The sequence below is a fragment of the Brachypodium distachyon genome, chromosome 3 (assembly GCF_000005505.3).
Source record: "Brachypodium distachyon strain Bd21 chromosome 3, Brachypodium_distachyon_v3.0, whole genome shotgun sequence".
In the NCBI taxonomy this organism is placed as follows: domain Eukaryota; kingdom Viridiplantae; phylum Streptophyta; class Magnoliopsida; order Poales; family Poaceae; genus Brachypodium; species Brachypodium distachyon.
In genome coordinates this window covers 26,218,549-26,245,099 of record NC_016133.3, presented here as the reverse complement: position 1 = coordinate 26,245,099, position 26,551 = coordinate 26,218,549, and the positions used below count along the sequence as shown (strand labels likewise).

The window sequence follows — 26,551 nt, the reverse complement described above, 5'->3', positions numbered from 1 at the left end:
ACCCCCAGATCTCGTCTCCCCCAGCTTCTTCTTCCTCAAGACATGCATAGAGCAACGTTGCAGAAGGATAGAGGAGAAGCCATGGGGATCACACGCCCTTGAAGCAGTTGGACTGGATTTTTTCAACAAGGGACAGAGGTAACCCCCCCACTACTCAATCTGGAACCACCCCCTGGCACCCAACCCCCCCCTCCCTCCCCCCCTCTTCCCTAGTTTACCAGATTCAACATGTTCAAAGAGGCAAAGAGGTAGGGGTGGGGGGGGGGATAAACTAGTAAGTAACCAGAAGTTTTCCATATAGAATCCGGCACAACAAAAGTCGTAGTGCATAGGTGTAAAACACATGATCACAATCACGACAAACCACACACATGCATCACACAACGATTGTGTTCCTAATTACATGACATACTTGGGCTAGAAAAAGCACATCTGAATAAAGACGCATCTGAACGAAGTTTTGTCCATACAAACTACATGAACCAACACACACCAAAGTAGTACTATATCTCCAGCATCAATACTTCAGGCTTCACCTCCATAAAACACCGGCTTTTACTTCCAGCATATTGATCATTAAGACACCAGGCCAGCAATGTCGCCTCCCAATCCCTGTAAAACAACAAGTTATTTACTGTCATGCCATAACAACTTACAAAAACTTCTCATTATGTGCAAATGCAGTGATAGAAAGTCATCAGGACAGACTATTGGGCGCCAAGCAACATGGAGAATCAAGGTATTTGTACAGCTAAAATTGCCATCGTGTACATCCTAAGTTGCCAGGTTCTGGATGCTAAGTTGCCAGGTTATTCCTGCTAAGTTGCCATGTTATAAAACCTTGGTTTCCAGGTTATGCTTGCTAAGTTACCATGTTATAAAACCTAGGTTGTCAGGTTATGCCTGCTAAGTTTCTATGTTATAAAACCTAAGTTGCCAGGTCAGTACCAATTTCTAACTAACCAGGTTAGGACTGCCTAAATTGCCATGTTATACCTGCTAAGTTGACAGGATAGTTGTAATGAGTGGCCATTACACATTATCTAACAAGATTAGGAATATTGTCATATAAGTAGTGATGGATAGCCAGATTAGAACAGCTGAACTAAAAAGGGTAGAACAGGGGACGATGAATTGCCAGCATACTACTGCTGAATTGCCATGATATACCTGCTAAGTTGCCAGATTAGTACTCACGAATTGCTATGTTAACAAATACATAAACTGCCAAATTAGTGCCAACAAAAAACTGAATTTGTCTAAATAAACAGGAACACAACAAAGCGAAGGGAGTAACACATGAGTGGATGGAGATTTAGATACAGGAGGGCACAATCCACCAACATTTACTGAAGCTACATTGGAAGAATCAAGTGCACACACGCCGCCGGCAGCAACCAGAGATGGGAATGAAATGATATCAGAAGTTATGTCAACGCTGCAATGTCCATACAAGGAAATGGTGTTTGATAGCGTAAAAGCAGCGGAGGACCACTACAAGATGTATGCCAGAAGGTACGGGTTTGGCATTAGATATGACTACAAGAGGAAGTCTGAAGTTGATGGTGAAATCAGTAGGGTTTCCATCGTGTGCCACAGGGCGGGTGTCCAGTCCACAAAGAAGGACACATAGAATCCCGAGCCTGTTGTCAAATTGAGAAGCAGAAACATTACGAAAAGAACTGGTTGTAAGGCTAGGATGATGATCAAGAGGAGGCCAAATGGATGGTTGGTCATTGAGTTCACGGATGAACACAACCATCCGTTGATCAAGAAATGGTTGCTGACAAGTTTCTTGCGTCCGCATAGGGACATCCCCGAGGAAGATAAGCAGTTCATAAGAATACTCCACTCGGTTAACATTGAAACAAGTAGACAAATGCAAATGATGGCAAGGCTGTATGGATATTTGGATAACCTAGGATACACACTGAAGGATGTTGCCAACTATCGCGCCTCAATACGAATGGAGCACAAGTACACTAATATGGAGGACACAATGGATTATTTTCGAAAACTTCAGCAGCAAGACAAGGACTTCTACTACAAGTACAAGCTTGATGAGGAGTTCCGAGTCCAGAACATCTTTTGGGTAGATGGAGCAGCAAGAAGGGTCTACAAGCACTACAACGATTGTGTCTCTTTCAACACGACGTACATGACCAATATCTACAAGATGCCGTTTGTGCCATTCATAGGGATAAATAACCACGGATAGTCAATCCAATTTGGGTGTGGCTTTCTACGGAATGAACTGACGGAGAGTTTCGTTTGGTTATTCAGAACATTCCTGAAGGCAATGGACGGTCTCGCGCCGATAAACATTATAACTGACCAGGATTTCGCCATGAGGGCCGGAATTGATGAGGTATTCCCTAACACCAGGCACAGGAATTGTAGGTGGCATATCATGAAGAAAGCCACTAAAAAGTTAGGGTCCTACCTTGCTGGAAGAAAGGAACTTCATGCAGAATTCAACGACTTGGTGAACAGCAGCATGACGCCGGATGAGTTTGAGGAGAAATGGAACACTATGGTGCAAAAACACAGCTTGGAGGAGCATGAAGACTTAATCAGCCTATACCACAAGAGAAGCTGCTGGGTGCCCGCATACTTTATGCAAAGCTTCTACCCATTCTTGCAATCCACGGCACGAAGCGAGGGGTTCAACGCCGTGCTAAAAAAATATGTTAACCCGCAAAATTCAATATCTGATTTCATAGAACAGTATGCTGCTCTGCAGGAAAAGATCATGAGGGCTGTCTCTAAGCAAGAGGCTGACATGGCAATAACAACAGCCCCAACATGGTCTTGGCACCCTATAGAGGTTCATATGTCTAAGGTCTACACCCGGAATATCTACAATAGGTTCCAAGCAGAAATGCAGCAAGTCATGTCTTACCATTGCAGCCAGCTGAACAACAACTCATTTATGCTTGTTTGCATCACAAGGTTTGTGCCGGACCATGGAAATAGATCCTATAGAGTAACTGCAGATGTCGGAGAAGCGAAATACTCATGCGAATGCTGCAAGTTTGAGAGGGATGGCATGCTATGTTGCCACATTGTGAAGGTAACCAAAAACATCCCTAAGTTGCCAGATTTTTGTTTCACAGTTGCCACTTTGTTGACATTAAGTTGCCAGGGTATGAACCTAAGTTGCCAGGGGATAGACAGGTGGATGAATTGTCATTCAACATTTTCATAATTGCCAGTTTTTAGAGTGAGGGGTTGCCATGTTAACTACTCTAAATTGCCAACTTCATCTAAAAATATTGACAAAAACCCCATAGGTTGGCACTCTGTTGCTGCTTAATTGAGACTTCTAATGTACATGCAGGTGATGCTGCAAATGAACGTGCTTGAAATGCCAGATGCATATATATTCAAGAGATGGACATGGGATGCAGAGGAGGCATTGATAGATGAATCAGCACAAGGCGGAACAGGGAGAACGGAGATGCCCGAAGAATCAAGGAGAAAGATGAAGTTCGCATTGATTAGCGCACAATACAGGAACCTATTTAAAGTAGCTTGCCTAACAGATGATGGTCAGCGCATAGATGCAAAACATGCAAGGGAAATGAAAAAAGAGCTAGCAGATCTAGGCCCTGTTTGTTTCAGCTTCTTCTTCAGCTTTTGGTGCTTTTAGCAATCTCAAAAGCACTTCTTTTGTTTACACATGAAGTTGAGAAACATCTTCAGAGGTGTTTCTCAGCTTCATGTGTAAACGGGAGAAGTGCTTTTGAGATTGCTAGAAGCACCAAAAGCTGAAGTAGAAGCCCAAACAAACAGGGCCCTAGAAAAGGATCAGCAAAGAAGAGCAGCAAGAATGGCAGTAGCGTCAGCTAACGCACCTAGGTCACAGCACACAATAGTAGACGTAGGGGAGGCACCGATGTAGCAAGAAACACAGGCAAGAAACGAAACAAGGCAAGCAGCACCAGTAACAACACAACAAACACACACGGTGCCTGCTCCAAGGATGACCAACCAGGCAACTCAGGCCGCCAGTGCCGCGACATCTGAAGCATCGCAGATAGGACAGATAATGGACCCGCCAAAATCAAACACAAAGGGGAGGAAGAGAAAGAAGGCATTTTAGCATCCCTTGGACATTGTTGTGAAGGAAAAAAGGACATGCAAGTTGTGCAGATCGGTAGAGCATGATACACGAAAATGCCCACAAAGAGTAAATAGAACCAACAGAGAAAAAAAGTGGAGAGCATGTGAAAGCTTCTACAATTTCCCTTTTAATTTTAGTTGATGTAATCCTTGTATTGCTATTGAATAGCAAAATTTGATCTCAAAAATAAAGTACTATGAAATTCTGGTATTAATTGATTTTGTAATTTCATCTTGTTATCGGCTGAATTAGCAGGATTACTGTAACTAATCGCAATGATAAAAAACCATGCAGTTGTCAGTTTTAACAAAATTGCCATACCAGGTACACGTAGTTGCCACTATATGTCAACACAGGTGCAGCTGAAAAAACAAAAAATGCTAGGTTTAAAAAAACACAGTATTTGATTTGGGGGAGGGGGGTTACCTTCACTTATTGTTGTTTAGATGCCACTCCCAATCTTTGCACCTGCTGAACTCAGCAGAAAGCCACTGGTGGGCCATAATTTTTCTAATCTTGGGGATGTCAGCAGCACGCAATTGGGGCACGTTTTGCCCATCCCATATCTCAATGTACTTAAGCATGAAAACCCCGCAGTTCTTGCTGTAGCAATACATAGGAAAAAAGGAAAAAGCTTATGTTAGAGGGGAAAAAAACCCGTAAGCAAACAAGAAGAAAAGACACGTACCAATTGCCCTACTTTGGAACATCAATAAAAACTAATTTGTAGTCCCTGATCTGAACCCTTGATTTATGATAGTACATACTCCACGCTTCTTTGATTTTCCCCATTAGTCTAGTTGCATGATGTTCAAGGCAGATATTGCCAGCACCCCGAATTGAGTCCAGAGCCTCGAACCTCTAGGCTATCAAGTTAAGGCATAGCGCATACCAACGGCCCCCACCAGCATCTTTGTCTACAATCTCCAGCACTGGGAAGTAAATCTACACAGTAACAAATTTGGCAGGTTAACAAGATAAGATTCACATGATTAGATAGATGCCGTATGAAACCTGCCAGAATAAAACAACTAATTTTTTTTTGACGAAAAACAGTAGGGAAGATCCCTACTGCGTCATTTTCATTATAGAGGTGGAAATATGTACAATGGTCTATTTACAGAGGAGTAAAAAAGGAAATTATAAGGAATCAAGCCAAGGACTCGTTCCTTCCTTGAGGCTGGGTTTGGCTCTATGTCTAATCAGACCGAAAAAATCCAGAAAGTTGCAGAACACAGTGTCAATATTCCTGGCGACATTGTCAAAAATTATCTTATTCTTGTGATTCTAGATGCTCCAACATCCAAGAATAATAGATTCTTTGAAACATATATTGGCTGCTTGTAGCTGAGCAGTATGGATGAGCATATCAATAATGTCAACTAAATTGCCAGAATAAAACAAGCTACTTGCCAGATTTCAACAAACTAGTTGCCAGCTCCAACCTAGCCAGTGGGGGAATAAAAATAACCCTAATTGTCAAATATAAGCAGAGTAGTTGCCATCATATAACAAACTAATTGCCAGAACCAAATTCTTTAATTATCAGTTTCACATGATTAAAATCTGCCGCGTGGAACCTGCCGGAATAAAACAACTAAACTGTCAGAATAAAACAAGCTACTTGCTAGATTTAAACAACCTAGTTGCCAGCTCCAAAACTAGCGAGTGGGGAAATAAAATAACCCTAATTGCCAGGTATAAGCAGGGTAGTTGCCATAATATAACAAGCTAATTGCCGGAACCAAACTCTATAATTGCGAGCATTGACAGTGTAAAAAGAACTAATTTTCAGATTTAAGCCTAATAGTTGCCATCCCTGAACAAGTTAAATGACAGCATAACTAAAAAAGAAGTAAACTGTTGCTACTTACGCTGTCCTGGCAGCTGAGAGCAAACTTATTAGACCTTTCAAAAGCATTTGCGATAATCCTCATTTGTAATGTGCTATCAGGTATGATAAAATAACCTTGTCCTCAACTTTATTGGTCTCTTGCAAGAAGTGGACAGCAACTTCGCAAAGGTTGTTGGAGAGCTCACCTCTCGGGTGGACAGCATTAGCAAGCTCTTGAGTTCAACAAAGATGGTTTTGTAATCAATGATTTACACGGTCTCGATGTTAGGTCTTTGACTTCGTGGGCATGTCATAAGCTTGTCGTACACATCTTGCTGTTCAGTAGTGACTTGAATAGATTCATCAAATGGAGAACACACAAAGCGCGAAGGCCTCTTTACCCTGGCTTTGTGAGGATTTTCCTTTGGTGTTTTGCTTTTTTCACCTTCAGAAGCAAACTGTACCTTTGAAACAAGGCTGCTAGTGCAGCATCCAGCTGATCAATCTCGAGGGACGTCTCGTCCTCAAGATCAGCTGCTAGATTAAACAAGAAATGGTTTGCCTTCTCAGATGCATTCCAGATAAAATTCTCAACGATGGCCTGATGCTCTCCAGCTTTTTAAAAAAAATTGCCAGCAGTAAAATATTCATAGTTGCCAGATTAAAAAAAAGAAACTATTGCCAGGTTTACTGATAAAAAAACAGAAGGATGAACTTTTTAAGCTGACAGGTTGAAAAATATGCACGCCACTCATGCAAAAAGGTGGCAGGTTCCTTGTACAGGATTGACGGATTAAGTGTGCACATTTGACAGCTTGCAGGGTTGCGCAGGTTAAAAATGCAGGGTTGCCAGGTTAAAACAACAGGGTTGCCAGGTTAAAAATGCAGGGTTGCCAGGTTCACCATTCGTAGTTGCCATGTTTGGTATGCAGAGTTGACAGTTTTAGTATGCATGACGAAGATGTAACTTCGACAATGTCCATATTGATGGATTTCTATCAAGGAAAGATTTCGAGTGTGTGTTGGCGAACTCGTCGGCTAACGAGGACACAGGGGACACGATTTACCCAGGTTCAGGGCCCTCGATGAGGTAATACCCCTACGTCCTGCTTGTCGGATCTGTATTGATGAGTCAATTACAATGGGGTGCCGTAGAGTCTAGAGGTGCCGAGTCGTCAAGTGCGTCTAGACGACTTGTATCTAAGTTGAGGTTGTCTTCTTGGCTCCCCCTCCTGGTCCTTTATATATGTAGGAACTCAGGTCTCGGGTAGAGTCCAAGTCGGTTACAATGAGGAGATATACTCTAATTAACCTTCCTTGTCTTGAGTCGCAAGATTTGGCATGTAGACTCCTGGAGTCGAAGTAGGCTTCCTTGTGGGCCCCCAGCTGGGCTGTACCGGGTATACCCGAGTCGAGTACGTGGTTAGTCATAACCACATCAGTAGCCCCCAAGTGCCTGGTTGAGTTGAAGACTCGACTAGGGACTTTTTCTCGTAAAGAATGAGATTATTTTGCTGTTGAACCAGTTGCACAGTGCCGTAGACTTTGGCATTTTACCGACTCGTACTTCGAATGAGAAGTATTTTGACTCAGAAAATGTCTGAGCTGATGCTTTAGTGCTTGACTGTTAAATGGCAGTTTCACAATATGACCTGATAGGAGATCAAAGCAGTGAGTAAGAGTCATAGGGATATTTGCTTAATGTGCCTAGATACTCGAGAAGTCGAGGCCAGTTAATCGTTCTAGGATGAAAACAACACTAGCTTTCATCAGCATTCGAGTCCCTGGGCTCGAACCTGGCGACTGGCGAATTTTGACTTGGCCTGCTGGGGTCTTATAGAGTCAAATTCCAGTTTTTAAGTACTTGACTCATTCGTCAAGATTGCTTGAACTGGAAATACGCAGCTATAGAAAGCCTACGGGTCTTATCTTCATGTAATGAACATGGTTGCAGGTAGCGACCCTTAAGTGAAAATTGTTACTCGAGGGATGCAGCTGATGCATATCCAGGCCTAATTTTTAGGACTCACCTTCATACAATGAGTATGGATTTGACTGGAAATAACGTAGCTGGTACGATTCTAGGCCCGTAAGAGAACTTTCGGGTCTTATCTTCATGCAATGAGCATGGATTTACTGAAATACGTAACTGGTATGATTTCAGGCTCAATAGAGTGATCCATGAGGCTTATCTTCATGCAATGAGCATGGGATTTACTAGAGCAATGCAGCTGGTACGGCTCCAGGCTCTTTGGACGAAACCCAAGAGGCTTACTGTTATGCAAATGAGCATAAACAACTGAGGTGGCGCAGCATGAAATCGACTGTTTTGTGTCAGGGCCATTACCCTGTTTTTACTGTTGTAAGTAAAGAATAAACAATAGTTGACTGTATGAAGTCTACATAACGCAACAACTGGTTAATTTGCGACTCGAATGAGAGTGTTAGTGTTCACAGTTGAGACTTAAGACGAGTTTCCACATTTAAGATAAACTCCGTCATCCTGTATAAAAGATAATTTTGAGTCATGATATTCGAGTCAGACTTCGTCATTGATGACGTACCTGCTGGAGGTGAATAGCTGTTTTGGTCAGCCGATGTGACAGGATGTACAGCCTAGCCTGACAGCTAGGCACACTGTAGACGTGGGTCAGTGGAAAAACGATCACACTTTGCGCAGTAAACAAAACACAATGATGATCTCATTGGTTCTTGCGCCCATGAAGAAAGCAGTTACTTTCATCCTTGCCGTTTTGTATTCCGACTGATGCGGAACACGTGGCCATGAACGAGATCGTGCGTCCCGGATTTTCTGCCAAAGCAAGGATAAAAATGGAGGTGGGGTAAATTAGTTTTAACCCTTCTTCCTCCTCGCACCCAGACCTGAGATGCCCAAAGCTTTAGCTTTCATAGCCAAAAACCCTTCGTATTCCCTGTTAATCACGTCCTTCGACCCAGCGAGATGGGGAAGAACAAGAAAAGCGCAGAGGCTTGGCCGCTGTCCTCCGTGGATCACGAGAGGGTGGCCGGCATGCAAGAGGAAGGGTTGCTGTCCCTGCAGCCGGGGCATGTGTGTTTCCCCAGCGAGGAGGTAATCCCTCGCCCCATGCATGGAGAGTGAGTGGTGCATTATGATTTCATGACTCGTGGTTTAGCATTCCCAGTCCACCATTTCCTGCGTAGTTTGCTTTTGGCCTACGGGCTGCAACTTCATAATCTTTCTCCAAACTCCTACCTCCACATCGCGTGCTTCATGACGCCGTGTGAATGCTTTCTTGGAATAAATCCCCATATGGGTCTCTGGAAGAGAATGTTCACCATCAAGTGCCAGGGCAAGGACGCGATTGGATGTGTGGATATTCAAACTCAGGCGGATGCCAAATTCTTCAACCTCCGAGAGAGGAAATCATCTTCTCGATGGAAATCGAGGTGGTTCTATGTCATGGATGTGCCGGCCGATGGACGCGACTTCAGTCTTCCCGAATTCTCCGCGACCGCGTCGGTGAAGAAGACGACGGCCTGGAGTCATAAGTTGGGAGGAATAGAGGGCGAAGAAGCCGAGACTCTGCTGGCCCGAGTCCTGTCTCTCATGGAGACTCCTCAGTTGAAGGTGACTAGAATTCACCTCATCGCCGCTTTTATCCGGAGAATAATTCAAACTCTGCAGGCTCGTGTTCATCCCATGCGGGTATATCGGGGGGTTCGTGACCCGACCCGAATTAGTACCGAGGAATTTCGTTCGACTGAAGTATGTCGACGAGTTCGGCGGCTTACTGACTTGGGCGAGTCAAAGCCATGCGAGATTGACCCTCCGGTGGCTCCCTATGGACCCGACAGGCCCTGAGAAAAGGTGATCATCGAAGCATCTGACAAACCCTGCCGTTTTTGGCATGAATTATTTCTGACCGGGGCTTTGATTTCAGGGACCCGACAGTGATGTAAGCGGCGCTTCTCCACCGGCAAAGAAGCGCGGGAGAGAGGATAATGACCCGCCGGTATAGACCCAAACAACAGGCTCGAGGGACCCGAATGTCGAGCCGTCGGTGTCTGTACCTGCGTTCAAGAGGACCAAGTCCGACGGGCCAGTCGCGGCTCGTCGCTTTGGCCTTTTTGCATGAGTCAACCATGCCAGGTGAATCTTTTGGCAATCTTATTTCATCATCCTAGAGATTTTAACTAAACCTCTAAAAACTTCAGCGGTGGCTCAGTCGAAGGCAAAAAGGCTCCTGAGACTCAATCGACTGGTCAGGACTCGAAAGGGTCGGACCAGCCGACTAAAGAAAAGGCAGCTCACACCGAAGAAGCCTCAGCGGCCAATCCGAGCGGAAGAAGTCGACCAGATGAGTCGAGCATTCCTCAGGCGGCGGCTCCTGCGTCGAGTCAACACATGAGCAAATTTGTCTTTCGCTATTATTTTGCCTCTCGGTGGGAGTGATGCTCAAGAAATGACTTGAGATTGCTCTTTGTTTTTAGCCGATCATCCGCTCCATGACAACTCTTATTGAAGAGTTTGAGGAGACGAAGGCAGATCGGGAATGACTTCGAGCAGAGCTGAGTCAATGTCGCCAAGAGCTTCAGGAGCATCCTCCGAAAAGAGTCGTCTTCAGCAACGTATAGACTCCCGTACTTCCGCAGAGGAAGAGCGGGAAAAAAAGTTTGGATTGAGCGACTCGAAAGTGCTACTCGCTCTGTTGCCGGTGAGCGTTTGAATCCGTTACCCAAGTTGCTTTTCCTTCTCATGTAAAATTTGACCGTTTCTCTGTTCTTTTTGCATGAGTCCTTGATGCTTCCGCTGAGGTTCAATTCAAAGGGAGAAGCCGGAGCTTCAATGATGCTCTAGAAAACGTCGAAGTCATCAACGCTGAAGCCAAGGGCTAGCTCCGGCAAGTGACGAAGATTCTAACTACCGTAATCAGGAAAATGTCTCTTGATGGGTCAGTGCCGGAGTCGCTGAATGGCCGCATTGACTTCTTTGCTGCAAGTCAAGACCCTGTAGAGGAGTACTGCCAGCATCGGTCAAAGACCGACGCTGAGTTATTTTTCATGCTTGCTCTTGCGCATGGCGTTGAGGAAGACACTCTCCGTCGAGTAGCCTCTCAATCGACTCGATTGAGAGCAGGCGACACAGTCAGCCTAGGGCCCCTTATGGGAAAGGGCAAAGAGCTGGCTGAGATCTCGTTGTGGCAACCACATAGATCAATCGAGGAGATGAACCCAGCTTCATTCGGCGGCCCAAAGGTGGGCGATCTTTCACTAGATATATTTGATTCTCTTTGTCCTTTGTGAATCCTCTTCTTCTGTTCTTTTATCTTTGTAAAGAACTGCTCTAGCTGAGCCTTTTTTGGAAAGAAATCAAAAGATCTTTATTTCCACCCATGAAGGGGTTCTTTAGGATAAATGCTGAGGCAACTTGAGTCTTTTCCGCGCAATGGGAAAAAGGACAGTCAAGTCACTCGGTTCCAGCTACAGAGGCAGCCTCTCACAACGATGCTCCAGCCAATCTTAGCGGAAAGGGTCAGGCTGGGACTACTCTGTCCCCAAAGCAGTTACGAGAAGTTGAGGCTTGACTCTCTAAACTGAAGCGTGACACGCTGGGTGACGCTCAAAGTAGCAAGTCTAGCCTGAAAGCTGCGACCAACCAGGAAGAGTTTGTCTTTGGAGAGCTTCGCAACCTGAGCGGCCAAATCCAAGGCAAGGATCGCAAGACTTTGCCTTTCGTGACGGTCTGCAAAGTAATCTTGTCATCTTCTGTGCAGCTGTTCACTTTGATCCTGACGATGAAAAGGCCAGAGTGAACGTTGCCATTCAAGCTCGCCGAGTGCATGATCCATCACCCTTTTGGCTGGATCAGTCGAGGAGCTACGACTTGATGCTGTTGATCGAGCGGATCAAGCAGGTCAAAAGGTACTTCACCTCCTGCCGTGACATGCTAGCTTCGACTCATCGGGCCATAAGCAGGAGAAGGTGCCTCATAAATTGGGCAGCCTGATGGTGAAGTTTCAAGGCGAGGAGAAGATGAAGGAATTGGTTCGACTCCAGCTGGTGAAGGGTGCCCAGATTGCCCTCGCATTTGTCCGAGTCAACTGCCCAGAATTGGTTTTCTAGCGAATTGCTACATTGCCAGCTACTCCCACCCAGGGTATAAAGTCGTTCCTGGAGGCTGGGCAGGCAGCGGCGCTGCAGATGATTCGGCCATACCTCGTCGTAGATAGTCATGTAATTCTTCTTTTTTGTAAAGAATATTCTACCGGGTGGGAGTAGCCCCCGAGTTCGGTTGCGACTATGTGTAGTGGCGACCGGACTCAAGGTTGTAATTTGGTATCCTTGAATTTCTTGGCGAAGTTGCTCCCCTTCTTTTATGGAAATGGAACGCCATGACTTGCTAATTAGCGCCAAGTCGAATTCCGACTTGTGGAAGTCGAATTTGAGTCGGATTTGAAGTACTCCCGGTGGGAGTGCCTCACAGTCGAATATAAATAACTGAGTGCGGACTCGAACGTACTAGCCAGCGCAAGGGATTTGTCCTGCTAATTAGCACTTGGGTCTCGCGGGAAGAGATGGATTCCTCCAACGCACTCGAGGTTATGCATATCCGTTTGGGACATGTTGAATACCAACTTGTGCAAGCTCAGGAGGGGATCTCCTTGCTTAAGTCGGAGAATCGGGCCGCGTCAGGCCGAGAAGATTTCCTCCTTGGGGAAATCGTGAAGCTGAGTTCAGATTTGCGAGGTAACGGTTTAGTCCTCTGCTTGAAATTGATGAGTTAACTGAATTTCGACTGACTTGGACGTGCCATATTTTGCAGATATGATGCCAGAACCATACGTTGAAGCTGAACGTGTAAAAAGTCGTCTTGATGCTTTAGCACGATCTGGTTCAGAGACCCCATCCTTCTGGTCGAACCGCGACAAGGGTTATGGCCTTGTACTGCTGCAGGATCGAGTTGCAAGAGCAGTGGTCTGCCTGAAATCCTGCAGTCACTCTTTGACTGAGGTGCACCATAACTTGTTTCCAGAGCTTCCTGTTCCTGTTGACCTGAAGGGATTGATCGAGAGATTTTGCGAAGGAGCAGTAGTGAGGGGGGCTACTCATGAACAATTGGTGGAGGGGGTTGTTCTAGCCCTCTCGTTTGTTCGTCTTCGCTACCCCTCCTTGAATCTGGACTCCCTGCATTTGACTCCCTCCTATGTTCCAGATGATGGTCAGCTTGGACCAGTTTACGACATGATGGAGAACACGGCACGTCAGCTGGTGACTCTTATGGCCTTGGAGTAGAGTAGACTTCGATATTTGTTAAGGATGTAGGCGTAGTTGCCTGAGTAGCATTATTACCGGGTGCGAGACCACGCCCGGGTCTGGGCATGACTGGTTTGCAGTCATGGGGAGACCCAAATACTTTTAAATCTTTTGTAACTAAAAACTGTTAGCATCGTTGAAGAGGTCGCACCTTGTTGTTCTGTACTTTCTTTGATTTTGCATGAGAAAACATCGTGATTCCAATTTTGCATGCTTGGAAACTGCCGACCGTTGAATGATTTTGCTGATGTTTGTTACGGGATAACCCGTGAATGTCGGGTGCGTACAAGGAGAGGTTTTAGAGTCGACTGGACGCAGCCCCCGAGAGTTGGGTGCGCCAGATGACGAGTTTGTGGTCGATTGGACGCAGCCCCCGAGTATCGGGTGCGTCCAATGACAATGTTTTTGGTCGATTGGACGCAGCCCCCGAGTGTCGGGTGCGTCAAATGACAAGTTTGGGGTCGATTGGACGGAGTCCCTGAGTGTCGAGTGTGTCCAATGACGAATTGCGGTCGATTGGATGCAGGCCCAGAGTGTCGGGTGCGTCCAATGACAAGTTTTTGGTCGATTGGACGCAGCCCCCGAGTGTCGGGTGCAACCAATGACAAGTTTGCGGTCGATTGGACGCAGCCCCCGAGTGTTGGGTGCATCCAATGACAAGTTTTTGGGTCGATTGGACGCAGGCCCCGAGTGTCGGGTGTGTCCAATGACAAGTTTTTGGGTCGATTGGATGCAGGCCTCGAGTGTCGGTGCGTCCAATGACAAGTTTTTGGGTCGATTGGACGCAGGCCCCGAGTGTCGGGCGCGTCCAATGAAAAGTTTTTGGGTCGATTGGACGCAGCCCCCGAATGTCGGGTGCATCCAATGACAAGTTTGGGTCAATTGGACGCAGCCCCCGAGTGTCGGGTGCGTCCAAACACAATGTTTGGGATCGATCTCTCAGTTCTGAGTGTGATGCGATCGCAACAAGGCAAGTAAAAGGAAAAGACTCTGAGTGGAGGAGCATAAATATTTTTATTACATACCGATGGTACAAGAGGGTACTTAAAAAATGCAGAGAAAAGAGGACAAATAGATGAAAAACTAAAAAAGGAAATCAAGTAAAAAAAGCCTGGCGCGGTTGCGTGGCGTTCCGTGCCTTGCTTCTTGAGTCCCCGGCTCTGGATTGGAGTCTGAGGGGGAGGTTTTTGATTCTCATATCCCGCAGTCGAGTTGGCTGAACAGCCATGTGGAGGCATGGATGAGCTCGCAGGTATGTGTTTGCACTGACTCCTTTGATGAAGAGGCCTGTGCTTCCTTTGTCTTCAAGTCTACACCTCCTGTGGCCTCAATGGCTCTTTTCTTAAGGACGGAATTTTGGTCATCGTCTGTTAAGACGTAGGCCTGGCCAGCCTGGTCCTGCGCGGCAAGTGACTCGGAAATTTTATGGAATTCACGGTCGCAGTGATCAGACCACAGGAAGCTTCCAGAGATAGTTATCACGCTGTTGGGTCCAGGCATTTTGAGCTTTAGGTAAGCGTAATGCGGGATTGCCATAAAGCGTGCTAGCGCGACACGACTCAAGACCACGTGGTACTGGGATGGTCAGTCGACCACTTCGAAGTCGAGTCTTTGGCGTCTGAAGTTGTCGGGTGTGCTGAACACCACGTCAAGGCTATCTTTGCCCAGTGGAGTGGCTTCTTTTCCTGGGATGATCCCATGGAAGGTTGTCTTTGTGGGATCCAGCTTTGATGTTGAGCGGTTCATCTTTCGTAGGGTGTCGGCGTAGATAATGTTTAGCCCACTTCCGCCGTCGATGAACACTTTGTTCAACATGTAGCCCCCGATCGTGTGTCGAGCACCAGTGCTGCGTTTCCCGGTTGCGGCATGCAGGGTGGGTGATCTTCTCTGCAGAACGTGATCTCCACTTCCAACCAGTCGAGGTACTCCGTTGAAGAGGGAGGTGACCTCACGGCCATATGGACCTGCCGAGTTATAGACTTTTGGACCCGATTCGTGGGTTTCCCTTTTTGAATCATGCAGATGTGACCGACTGGAGTCGGATATGAACTGGTGACCGTTGTCGGCGCTTCTGGTGGCGGTGCAAGTGCAACTGGGTGCACTGCACCAGCAAAACTAGCTGGGCGCGGAGGCGGAGGAGCAGCACCGATGGCTAGAGCTCCTGGTATGCAAGGCGGCAATGGTGCATTGACCTCTTCATTAGGGTATGGAAGCATCCCTGGTAATTGTGAGAAGCCAGCACTGGTTGCCGACTACTGTGTCCTGGCAAACTCAGCCTGTAGTTCCTTGAAACGTCGGCACTCGGCTAGAGGGTGACTTGGCTTGATGTTGCCTTCCTCATCCCTGTAGACGTGAAACGGGCAAGGGGAAGCTTCTTGAGAAATGGTGGGTTGGTTCCCTTTTCTCTGCCATTGTTGCTTGCACTTGTCACCACCACGAAAACCTCCACCGCGATTTCCGTTCTCCCAGAGCCAAAATCTGACGGAGAGGCTGCTGCGATGAATTCAGGTGGGTGCGATTCTTCGAAGGCTCGGTTTTTGCGCTTCCTCCTTCGATCGTGACCACGATCACCCTCTTCTTCTGGAGATCGATGGCGTTCGTTGCGAACTGAGACTTCACCGTCAACCCATCGATTGACAATTTCCATCAGATAGTTGATGGTTGTGGGCCGAGCATGACCCAATTCTTCCTTGAGTTCGACTCGTCGGAGTCCTCGTTTGAAGGCGTCGATGGCGCTTTCATCGGAGGCTTCCTCTGTAACATCCCAAAATTTCAAACCTTTCATATGCATTGCAGTCATGAGCATCATGCCACAATTGCATTTTAAATCTTGTTTTGAATTCCAAAAAGGCTTTGAAAAAATTTTATTTCATTTTAAACCTTGGCCTTTTTACCCAATTGATTTTTGGATTTTAAACCAATAGGGTGTTGTCCATAAAAGGGGTTTATTGCATAAATGAGCTACCCCATATTTTTGTTATTTAGTTTGGAGGTGAAAAACTATTTTATTTAATTAGTTATAAAGCCCTAAAGGCAATTTATAAGCAAAACTATTTTTAACTATTTTATTTTGAGGGAAAATTAGTCCCAAAAGTTGAATCATATTATAATATGATTTTACAAATTTTTTGGAATTTATTTGAATTTATTTGGAGTTCAAAATCAAAAGTTATGAAAGAAAACATGAAAAGGAAAAAAAGGAAAAGAAAGGAGAAAAAAAAAAGAGAAACGGACCGGCCCGGCCAACTTGTGCCGAACCGGCCCACTTACCCTCACGTGGCCGCAGCCCAGCAAGCCCCGTAGCGCGCGCACGCCCGAACAGCCACTGACAGGTGGACCCCACCTGTCAGGGTCTTCGTCCCCAATGGGCAGGCGCCGGAGATTACGCCCGGAAATCCCGCGCGCGCGCATCTCGCCGCTGACGCCGCATGCCGTCTCCTCCGTGCTCCCCGCAGCCTTCCTTGCACGTCCCTATAAAGTCCGCGCCCTCCCCACTCTTTCCCCCTTGCTCTCTCTCCCGCTTGCGCCCCCAGGCTGCCCGAATCGCTCGCCGGAGAACCCCACGGCCGCCTTCTTTTGGTCGCCGCCGGTGACACGGTGAGACATCGACCCCCATCCCAAGAATTTATCTTTCCCCTTGCCCTCGCAAACATTCTGACGTGCGTGGTTTCTTGTTTCGCGCACCATAGCTTGCCGTCGAAGTCGACCCGAGGAAGCTTCGCCGCCGCAGCCGCCGCCGTCTTCCGGTCGACCTAGGCGTCGTTTTCGTCACCCCCGAGCGGAACCGAGGCCACGAGGAGATCCCCCGAGTCGCGACGTGCCTTCTCTGCCCTTCCTTGAGCCCAGCCGTCGCCGGAATCGCCCCGTGCCGCCGTTCCCGTGCCGTCGCCGCCGTCGAAGCTCACCGGAGAAGAACCCTAGCGCCGGTAAGCCCCAGCCTCCTTCTCAGCCGTCCGATCCAGATCCTAAGGCTAGGATTAGATCACTTAACCGAACCGGTACGCGCCAATAGGAACGCGCCACGTGTCACGGTTTTTAAATAAAAACTTAATTCCCTGTTTGATATAATGGCAGTTTTATAGAAAAGCTCCTGGAACTTTAAATGCTCATAACTTTTAAACCATTTGGCCATATTTGATGAACTTTACCTTTCTGGAAACCTTAGAGCAAGTAGAATATTTTGGCACTGTTTAAATTCAAATTTGATTATTTGTTTCTGGAGTTCTTTAGAGAATAGTGTTTAATGCCATTTAATCCATATCTATTGTTTTAAAAATCCTTTTTAATTGAAACCAGTGGCCAAAAATTTGTTTTATTGTTCTCTATTCACTGGAAGAGAGAAATAAATTTTTTGATTTAATTAGTTGGCTGATCCTAATAAAACTTTGTTTTAAGCTTTTAAAACCTTTTATTTATAAACCTTGTTTTAGCCTTTTCTTTTTGATTTATTTTTGTTTAATCCTTTTGACCAGAGATGTTGTATGCCTGAGAAACTAAACCCTTTCTCGGCAAATAAAATAAACCAAATCATGTCACATGCTTGCATTGTATCATAGCATACTTTCTTTTGCCGTGCTGTGAATTGTTTGTTTATGTATGTGTATTGCTTGTTTATTTTAGTTGACTCGGAGAGCGAACCGTGCGATTGTGACGAGTGTCTGAACTCCAACTGCTACCAAGGCAAGTTCACTTTGATCATTATCCTATTATTATTGTTTTTAAATACTTACGCATTAGTGCTGCTTATTAGAATGCATTGATAGGATTATTACTCGTACTTATGCTAGCTATGACTTGACCTATTAGTGATAGGATTTTCTTTGCCATGAATCCTCCACCAATAGCACCGTGAATAGTTGTTACTTAGCCATGCTACGTTTGTATACGTGGGAGGGAATCTCAATTACCATGAAACTGATAATGTGGAGCATTTTGGGAAACCTGGCAAAAACAACTTTAACGAATCATCCTGGGTGGGCGGCTTTGAGTTTTCGAGATGTTATGCGTAGGTCCATTTCTATGGGTCCCTCTGAGTCGTCTCCCCGTGGATTCGGGGAGGGATCGTCCATGGACGTCACCTCGTGGATTCAGGGAGCGCTTGCGTCGCAAATGTGGAATGCCACCCGGGGTAATCAGAGACTGGACTAGTTTCTTGTATCGAAGCTTCCAGTACAACCACATGGTAATATGGGCTCTGCCAGGATGGAGTAAGAAATATGAACCCGGATCCGAGGATGACATCGGTATGTAGCTGTGTAGGTGGGAGCGCGTCCCTCAGGTGGTCTGGGGAATTATGTTCTGAAAATTCTTGTAATCGATGCCGTTGCTACTCTACCCTGAGGACAGCAAGGGATCAACATGTCGGTTTCTTGTGGGTAAAGTGTACCACCTCTCGAGAGTGTCAAACTAAGTACTTAGCCGTGTCCCTGATTACGGACAATTTTGAGTAACTAGATTTGGGGGCTGTAAGGAAGGTCTCACTCATTCTAATTTCTAAATAAAATGAATGGTTTGAACTTGGGTTAGGAGCATCGATGTGTCTACTCGATGTCCTTAGTGTAATAGGAGCATCGGTGTTTCTACCCGGTGTCCATTAGTTAACAATATTGTAACATTCAATTGTAGTAAGGTAAACTATGTTCTGCTACCACGCCAAAAAGCCTGAACCTCACCTTGTCATATACTGCATGTACATTGTTAGGTCTGTTATAACTTCAAGGTGAACTTGCCAATACATTCAATGTATTGACCACGTAGTGGCTGCAATTAACAATGCAGGTGAATCAGACGAAGAGTGAGGTCCGTCGTTGTTGTTTGGGTCATGTGCTTACATTCCAACATGCTCTCTCCTTGGAGTAGTTGTGGCCCATTTGTTCTACCTTTCCGCTGCCTATTTTGAAACACTGTTTTGTTATGCTGACCCAAGGGGTCATGCAAGGTTGTAAGTACTATTAAATTCTAGATGAATGCGTTGTAATAAAGTACTTTGACCTTTGCATCTCGATATTTCATCTTGAAATTGTGTGTACTAGTGAGTCGATCCAGCGACTAGGACTATAAGCATACAGATCGAACCCTGTACGGGGGCGGTCGCTTCATCCTCAGAAGCATGTTTGGTGTTGGTCCAGCACTGGACGTACGAACGGATGGATATCTCCCTCGTTTTGAATGCAAGCTCGGAGTTGCTCAAGGGAGACGGGTCGTTTGTACGTGGACCTGAAGTTGCGGGTGAAAGCTTGGACGAGCTCCTCCCACGAGTCAATGTCGTCTCGTGGTAAGCCAGTTAGCCATGTACGTGCAGGGCCTTTGAGTTGCAGCTATAGGCACTGCATGGAGGTAGTACGCGAACCGCCTTGGCAGCGAATCCCGGTGAGGTAGTCTTCCAGCCAAGTCTTGGGCTCTTGAGTGCCGTCATACTTGGCTAGATCGGTCGGCGGTTTGAAATTTCTAGGCATCCTAGATTGACGGATGCGACGGCTGAAGCATGGCGCTCCGCATGTCCTAGCCTCATGATCGGAGTCCGGCGAGCGGTCACGATACCTGTCTCGCCGATTGCGGTTTGCGACCCGGGGAGACCCCGGTGTTTCCCTCGGGTGCGAGTCGCGCTCCCTGCGACTTCGTGGAGGCTGGTCGAGGTCATGCTGGATTTCTCCAACACGGTGGAATGGAGTCTTGTCCCGCGGCTGCCTTTGGTTGTTGAAGTCTTGGCTGATACAAGAAGCCCCCGCTTTATTCAATCCTTCTAGAATCTGTTTGTGAAGCCGCGAGTGCGGGTCACTATCGGGTGGCTGGATTGTTTGTAGGTAGGTATTGGCTGCAAGCAAGGCATCCTCCGGGGTTTCTGGTATCATATCGCCGTGGTCGTCAACCGACATGAAGGTTGGAGCCAGGTTTCGGGTCGTGTGATCACGACGAGAGATGTTTCGTCTGGGGACATCTCTGGGAGGTGTGGCTCCGTCAGAGTCGCTGAGTGAACCTGGGCGAGTTCTTTTGGGTGCCTGGATATCTTCATCCAGTTTCTTCAGCCTCTCCGCTTCAAGCTTTTGCTTCTTAACGAAATCCTCCTCTTTGTTCAGGTCACGTTGAGCCCTGGCAAGTGAGTTGGCATATAATTGCAACTCAGCGATGGTGGGATCCTTCATGAGGACTCCCAACTCAAGAGCTACCTGGACTCGAGCTTTCTCTGCCGCAGAATATCCAGCCGGAAGATTTGCGGATGCACTCGCGACCGGAGGAGTCTGCTTTGGGGCGGCGGGATTTGTCATGAAGACTTGAGCGATGGAGCACTCGGGCGCAAGATCGATGCTACTATGGTAGCCTTCCCGCGCTGAGCAGTTGCCGGCGTCACCTGGGACGGGGCTTTCTGCAGACTGGGGTGGATTGCTGTCAGAATCGGAGGAGGTTCCTAGGGAAACCTGCTCTATTTCGTCGAATGAACCCAGCGAGGTGAGGTTGTGATGGCAACTCCCTTGTTCTGAGCGGTCGCCAGCGTTGCTAGGGACGGGGCTGTCCGCACGTGAGGATGGATCGTCTTTAAAATCAGAGCAGGTCTAAGAGGGGACTCGCTCTGCCTCCAATGAGTAGCTCTGACGAGCTTGTCGGCAGGTCTTTCTCTGAAGGAAAAAGGAGAAGCAATTCTTTCGGAGTCGAAGGAGTCAGACACAGTAACCAAAGGATACCGGATCGGACGTGGAACTCGCCGAATATGAGGTCCAAGCGGGCATCAAGCTTGTCCAAGACTGCGGGGTTGGGCTGAAGGCGAGTGGCAGAAGACTCCAGGATTGTCGACTCCGCCTGAGTCGATGATGGTGTTGCTGGATCTGGAACCACCGAGGTCGTGTTTCCAACACACGTTCTTCCCACAGACGGCGCCAATGACGAAAATGTAACTTCGACAATGTCCATATTGATGGACCTGTATCAAGGAAAGATTTCGAGTGTGTCTTGGCGAACTCGTCGGCTAACAAGGACACAGGGGACACGATTTACCCACATTCAGGGCCCTCGATGAGGTAATACACCTACGTCCTGCTTGTCGAATCTGTATTGATGAGTAGATTACAATGGGGTGCCGCAGAGTTTAGACGCGTCGAGTCGTCGAGTGCGTCTAGGCGACTTGTATCTAAGTTGAGGTTGTCTTCTTGGCTCCCCCTCCTGGTCCTTTATATATGCAGGAACTCAGGTCTCGGGTAGAGTCCAAGTCGGTTACAATGAGGAGATATACTCTAATTAACCTTCCTTGTCTTGAGTCGCAAGATTTGACATGTAGACTCCTGGAGTCAAAGTAGGCTTCCTTGTGGGGCCCCAGCTGGGCTGTACCGGGTATACTTGAGTCGAGTACGTGGTTAGTCATAAAATATGCACGCCACTAATGCAAAAAGGTGGCAGGTTCCTTGTACAGGATTGACGGATTAAGTGTGCACATTTGATAGCTTGCAGGGTTGTGTAGGTTAAAAATGCAGGGTTGCCAGGTTCACCATTCATAGTTGCCATGTTTGGTATGCAGAGTTGACAGTTTTAGTATGCACACTTGCCAGGTTCTAGGGATCAGAGTTACCAGGTTCTAGTGTGAAGAATAAGAAAATGCTTTAAGTGTGAGTATTTACCTTGAGACCCTCGATGAATAGCAAACGAAATCGGTGATACATCTTTTGGTAGGTGGCTCTCTGGAATAAGGGCAGCCTCAGCTGCAGGTGTTGTTGGCGACATGAGCTCGAAAGAAGGTGGCATGAAATCTAACGGATGTCGCCTAATCCTTGATGATGACCTCAATGAAGCACGGCTCGTTTCCGCCGTCTTTTTAGAACCATCAGAAGGCAAACTGCCGGACCTCTTTTTTGCATCCCACAAACCAGCTACAAGGTCCTTCACTTCGGGCGGTGATAGCCTCGGGGTGTCCCGATATTTCGATGAGATACCTAATTATCGATTTTGTAGGAGGTGATGTTGACAATCCGACTACAGCCTAAGAGGCAGCGCCTTAGCGATAGATAACACCAACTCCAAAAAGTTATTGATCCCGCAGGGGCACGATCAACCTGACCACAAAGGTCTTTGTTCCTGCAAGCAATCGAAGAACAAGCAAGAAGAAGATGAAAAGCAATCTGAAATTGCGAATAGGAGAGATGAAGGTTCACGAATCTGAATACTCAATATAGTTGGAGTCTTGATGACGGTAAAACAGGTGGTCTAACTGACACACGCGATTACACGAAAGTTGCAAAGGCTAAACTTTATCTAATCAAAACCTGAGGCTCCATAGGGGGGCTCGTGGGGTATAAATAGGAGGGAAACTAGGTGGTTTCGGCCAGGCCCTTGAGGGACTCCGTAACGGCCTAGGAATCCTCCTAAAACACAATGAAAACATCTAAAAACTGGCTGGACCCTATTACATGGCCTTAGGCCCAATAAAGCAAGGTTATAACTCTCATCTTTAGCCCATAGATACCCATTGGAGGGGCAATCCTCCACTTGGCCGAAATCACATTGATGAAGAGGATGCGGCCTTCTTCACATCTCTCGTTATGGCGGTTTCAATGTTCTGAAATCATCACTTGAGCTAGCTAGCGCCACCTTGCTGCCACCTCCATGGTTTGCTGTCCAACGCTGATCCTTGAGGTCCAAGCTAGGTCCTTCATTCCTAAAACACATAAAAGAACCCATCTTAGGCAATAGCATATTCTCATTAATATTAAATGAAGTACCGAGGAACGAAAGTACCTGATAATTTAGTTGTCGTGCACGAGCTCTAGTAATTGGTCCGTGTATCTCCGGTACTTGAGGTGTAAGTGCTGTAGGGGCTATGGTTGTATCATTAGTTGGGATGTGCTCATCATCCTCCCCTTCTTGAATCGAAGTCGTCCTCGACGGTAGTTCATCTTCTTCTCCCAAATAAGGCTTCAAATCTGCAATATTAAACGTGGGACTAACCCCAAAATCTGCAGGTAACTCAAGTTTATATGCATTATCATTAATTTTCGCTAACACCTTAAAGGGACCATCAACTCTTGGCATTAACTTAGACTTGCACAAATCAGGAAAATGATCTTTACGCAAATGCAACCAAACAAGATCTCCAGGTTCAAACACAATTTGTTTTCTGCCCCTATCTCCTGCAAATTTATACTTAGAATTCATATGCTCAATGTTCTCTTTAGTCGTCTCATGCATTTTTATAATAAGTTCAGCACGTTCCTTAGCATCAAAGTTAACTTTTTCAGAAGTTGGCAAAGGTAACAAATCAATTGATGCACGAGGTATAAAAGCATAAACAATTTCAAAAGGGCACAATTTTGTGGTAGAATGCAACGAACGAGGTATAAAACCATAAGCAAATTCAATATGAGGTAAACATTCTTCCCACATTTTCAAGTTCTTCTTTAAAACAGCCCTAAGCATAGTAGATAATGTTCTATTAACAACTTCAGTTTGCCCATCTGTTTGTGGATGACATGTAGTACTAAAAAGTAATTTAGTCCCCAACTTAGCCCATAAACATCTCCAAAAGTGGCTAAGAAATTTCGTGTCATGATCTGAAACTATTGTATTGGGCACACCATGCAAGCAAACAATTTCACGAAAGAATAAATCAGCAACATCTATAGCATCATCGCTCTTATGACAAGGTATAAAATGTGCCATCTTAGAAAATCTATTAACAACAACAAATATGATATCCCACCCCTTCTTAGTTCGAGGCATTCCCAAAACAAAATCCATTGATATATCTTCCCAAGGAACATTAGGAACAGGAAGAGGCATATATAAACCATGAGGATTGAGTCGTGACTTAGCTTTTTGACATGTAGTGCAGCGACCAATAAATCTCTCAACATCCCGTCTCATCCGAGGCCAAAAGAAATGATCATCGAGCACATCTTCGGTCTTCTTCACGCCGAAGAGACCCATCAACCCTCCTCCATGTGCCTCCTGTAACAACAAAAGACGAACAGAGCTATCTGGGATGCATAGCTTGTTAGCACGGAACACAAATCCATCATTAATGACGAACTTGTTCCTCGTTCTGCCCTCTTTACAATGCTGCAAAACATCCTTAAAATTTGCATCATGTTCATATTGTTCTTTTATAGTCTCCAATCCAAATATCCGAAAATCAAGCTGAGATAACAAGGTATAACGACGTGATAACGCATCAACCATAACATTATCTTTACCCTTCTTATGTTTAATAACATACGGAAAAGACTCAACCCATTTAGCATGACGACGGTTCAGCTTTGCTTGACTACGAATATGCTTCAAAGATTCATGATCAGAATGTATAACAAATTCTTTGGGCCATAAATAATGTTGCCATGTTTCTAAAGCACGGACGAGAGCAGATAATTCCTTATCATAAGTAGAATAATTCAGACTAGGCCCACTCAATTTTTCACTAAAGTATGCAACAGGTTTTCCATCTTGTAACAACACATCTCCTAAACCGATTCTGCTAGCATCATACTCCAACTCAAAAGTCTTATTAAAATAAGGAAGTTGGAGTAAAGGAGCATGTGTCAACTTATCTTTCAATATGAGAAAAGCTTCTTTTTGTGCAGCGCCCCATACATATGGAACGTTCTTCTTTCTGAGCTCATTAAGCGGTGCAGCAAGGGTGCTGAAATCTTTTACAGAGCGGCGATAAAATCCAGCGAGTCCAAGAAAGCTCCTCATTTGGGTGACCGTTGTTGGAGTTGGCCAGCTTTGAATAGCGTCGATCTTGGCCTTATCAACTTCTATGCCATGTGGAGTGACAACATAGCCAAGAAACGAAACTCGATCGGTGCAAAAGGTGCACTTCTCAAGGTTACCAAACAAACGTGCATCTCTCAAAGCATCAAAAACAACACGTAAATGATTCAAGTGGTCCTCTAAAGAGCTGCTGTAAATCAATATATCATCAAAATAAACCACCACAAATCGTCCTATGAAAGCACGTAAAACTTTGTTCATTAACTGCATGAAAGTGCTAGGTGCATTAGTAAGACCGAAAGGCATGACTAACCACTCATATAATCCAAATTTAGTTTTAAATGTTGTTTTCCATTCATCGCCTAATTTCATTCAAATTTGGTGGTAACACGGTAGAGCCACTTAATTCATCTAACATATCATCAAGTCTAGGAATTGGGTGACGATAGCGAATAGTAATGTTATTAATAGCTCTAAAATCTACACACATACGCCAAGAACCATCGTTCTTTGGTACCAAAATAACAGGAACAACACAAGGACTAAGGGATTCACGAACATAACCCTTGTCGAGCAATTCTTGAACCTGTTGCTGAATCTCCTTCGTCTCCTCTAGATTGGTACGGTAGGGCGCATGGTTGGGCAGCGGAGCACCAGGAATTAAAACAATTTGATGTTCAGTCCCTCGAATAGGTGGTAATCCTGGTGGTACGTCTTGTGGAAAGACGTCGGAATACTACTGCAAAACATGAGTAACAGCAGTCGGCAAAGAGGGAGGCATATCCTCAAATAAAAACAAAGCCTCTTTGCAAAGGAATGCATAGCAAACAAAATTATTCACATGTAACTCAGAAATATCAGATTTTCTTGCAAGCAAATGCACCTTTCAATTTAATTTCATTAACATGTTTCGGTTCAGATTTGCTAGTAGACGCTTCGCGCTTAAATTCTTTAGCGACATTCTGGTTCTCACTCTTATCCTTTTCTTTGCTATTTGCTCTACTGGCTCTAGCAAGATCATCTTTCACAATTTGTTCAGGAGTCATAGGTTTCAAACAAATTTTCTTACCATCATGCAGAAAAGAATAATGATTAGTTCTACCATGATGAACAAAATCTTTATCATATTGCCATGGATGACCGAGTAACATAGAACATGCTTGCATAGGTACCACATCACAATCCAGAAAATCAGAATATGTACCAATATTAAAGTGTGCACGGACTGTTCTAGTTACCTTGAGCTTACCGCTGTTGTTAAACCATTGAATGTAGTAAGGGTGGGGGTACGGCCTGGTGGTAAGAACAAGTTTTTCCACCATCTCCGTGCTAGCCAAATTATTGCAACTTCCCCCATCTATGATGATACGAACAACGCTCCTTGAACAGCGCGCCCCTTTTGTTTGGAACAAGTTATGCCGCTGATTTTGTTCTGCGTGGCTCATTTGGACGCTCAAGGTGCGTTGTGCAATCAAACTCAAGTATTGATCAGCGGCTTCAGCTCCCATTAACTCCTCGTCATGGTGGGCAGCGGGATCTTCTTGCTCTTCCTCGGCAATGAGAGCATAGCAAGCTTCGTCAAAATCACTAACTGAATCATATAC

At 45.8% G+C, this 26,551-nt stretch overlaps 1 protein-coding gene and 1 long non-coding RNA gene across 2 annotated transcripts; both read left to right on the top strand.

Moving 5' to 3' along the window:
• The first annotated feature begins 683 nt into the window (after positions 1-683).
• On the top strand, positions 684-1,745 carry LOC112271952. Its single transcript, XR_002965519.1, has 2 exons — positions 684-739; positions 1,272-1,745. It is a non-coding gene; the product is annotated as an uncharacterized LOC112271952 (long non-coding RNA).
• A 143-nt stretch (positions 1,746-1,888) lies between these two features.
• LOC100825932 (protein FAR1-RELATED SEQUENCE 5) lies at positions 1,889-4,460 on the top strand. The gene is made up of 4 exons (XM_010238273.2): positions 1,889-2,181; positions 2,284-3,073; positions 3,341-3,489; positions 4,451-4,460. The coding sequence occupies exons 1-4, from the start codon at positions 1,889-1,891 to the stop codon at positions 4,458-4,460; spliced, it is 1,242 nt and encodes a 413-aa protein (XP_010236575.2).
• The last annotated feature ends 22,091 nt before the right edge of the window (positions 4,461-26,551 follow it).

What these genes read in the sequence shown, in the direction of transcription:
- LOC100825932 (XM_010238273.2), top strand. Translation starts at nt 1,889, where the DNA reads ATGGCAAGGCTGTATGGATATTTGGATAACCTAGGATACACACTGAAG. An exon ending in ACCAATATCTACAAGATGCC is followed by an intron (nt 2,182 to 2,283) that starts GTTTGTGCCATT and finishes TTGGTTATTCAG; the next exon opens with AACATTCCTGAAGGCAATGG. An exon ending in TATGTTGCCACATTGTGAAG is followed by an intron (nt 3,074 to 3,340) that starts GTAACCAAAAAC and finishes ATGTACATGCAG; the next exon opens with GTGATGCTGCAAATGAACGT.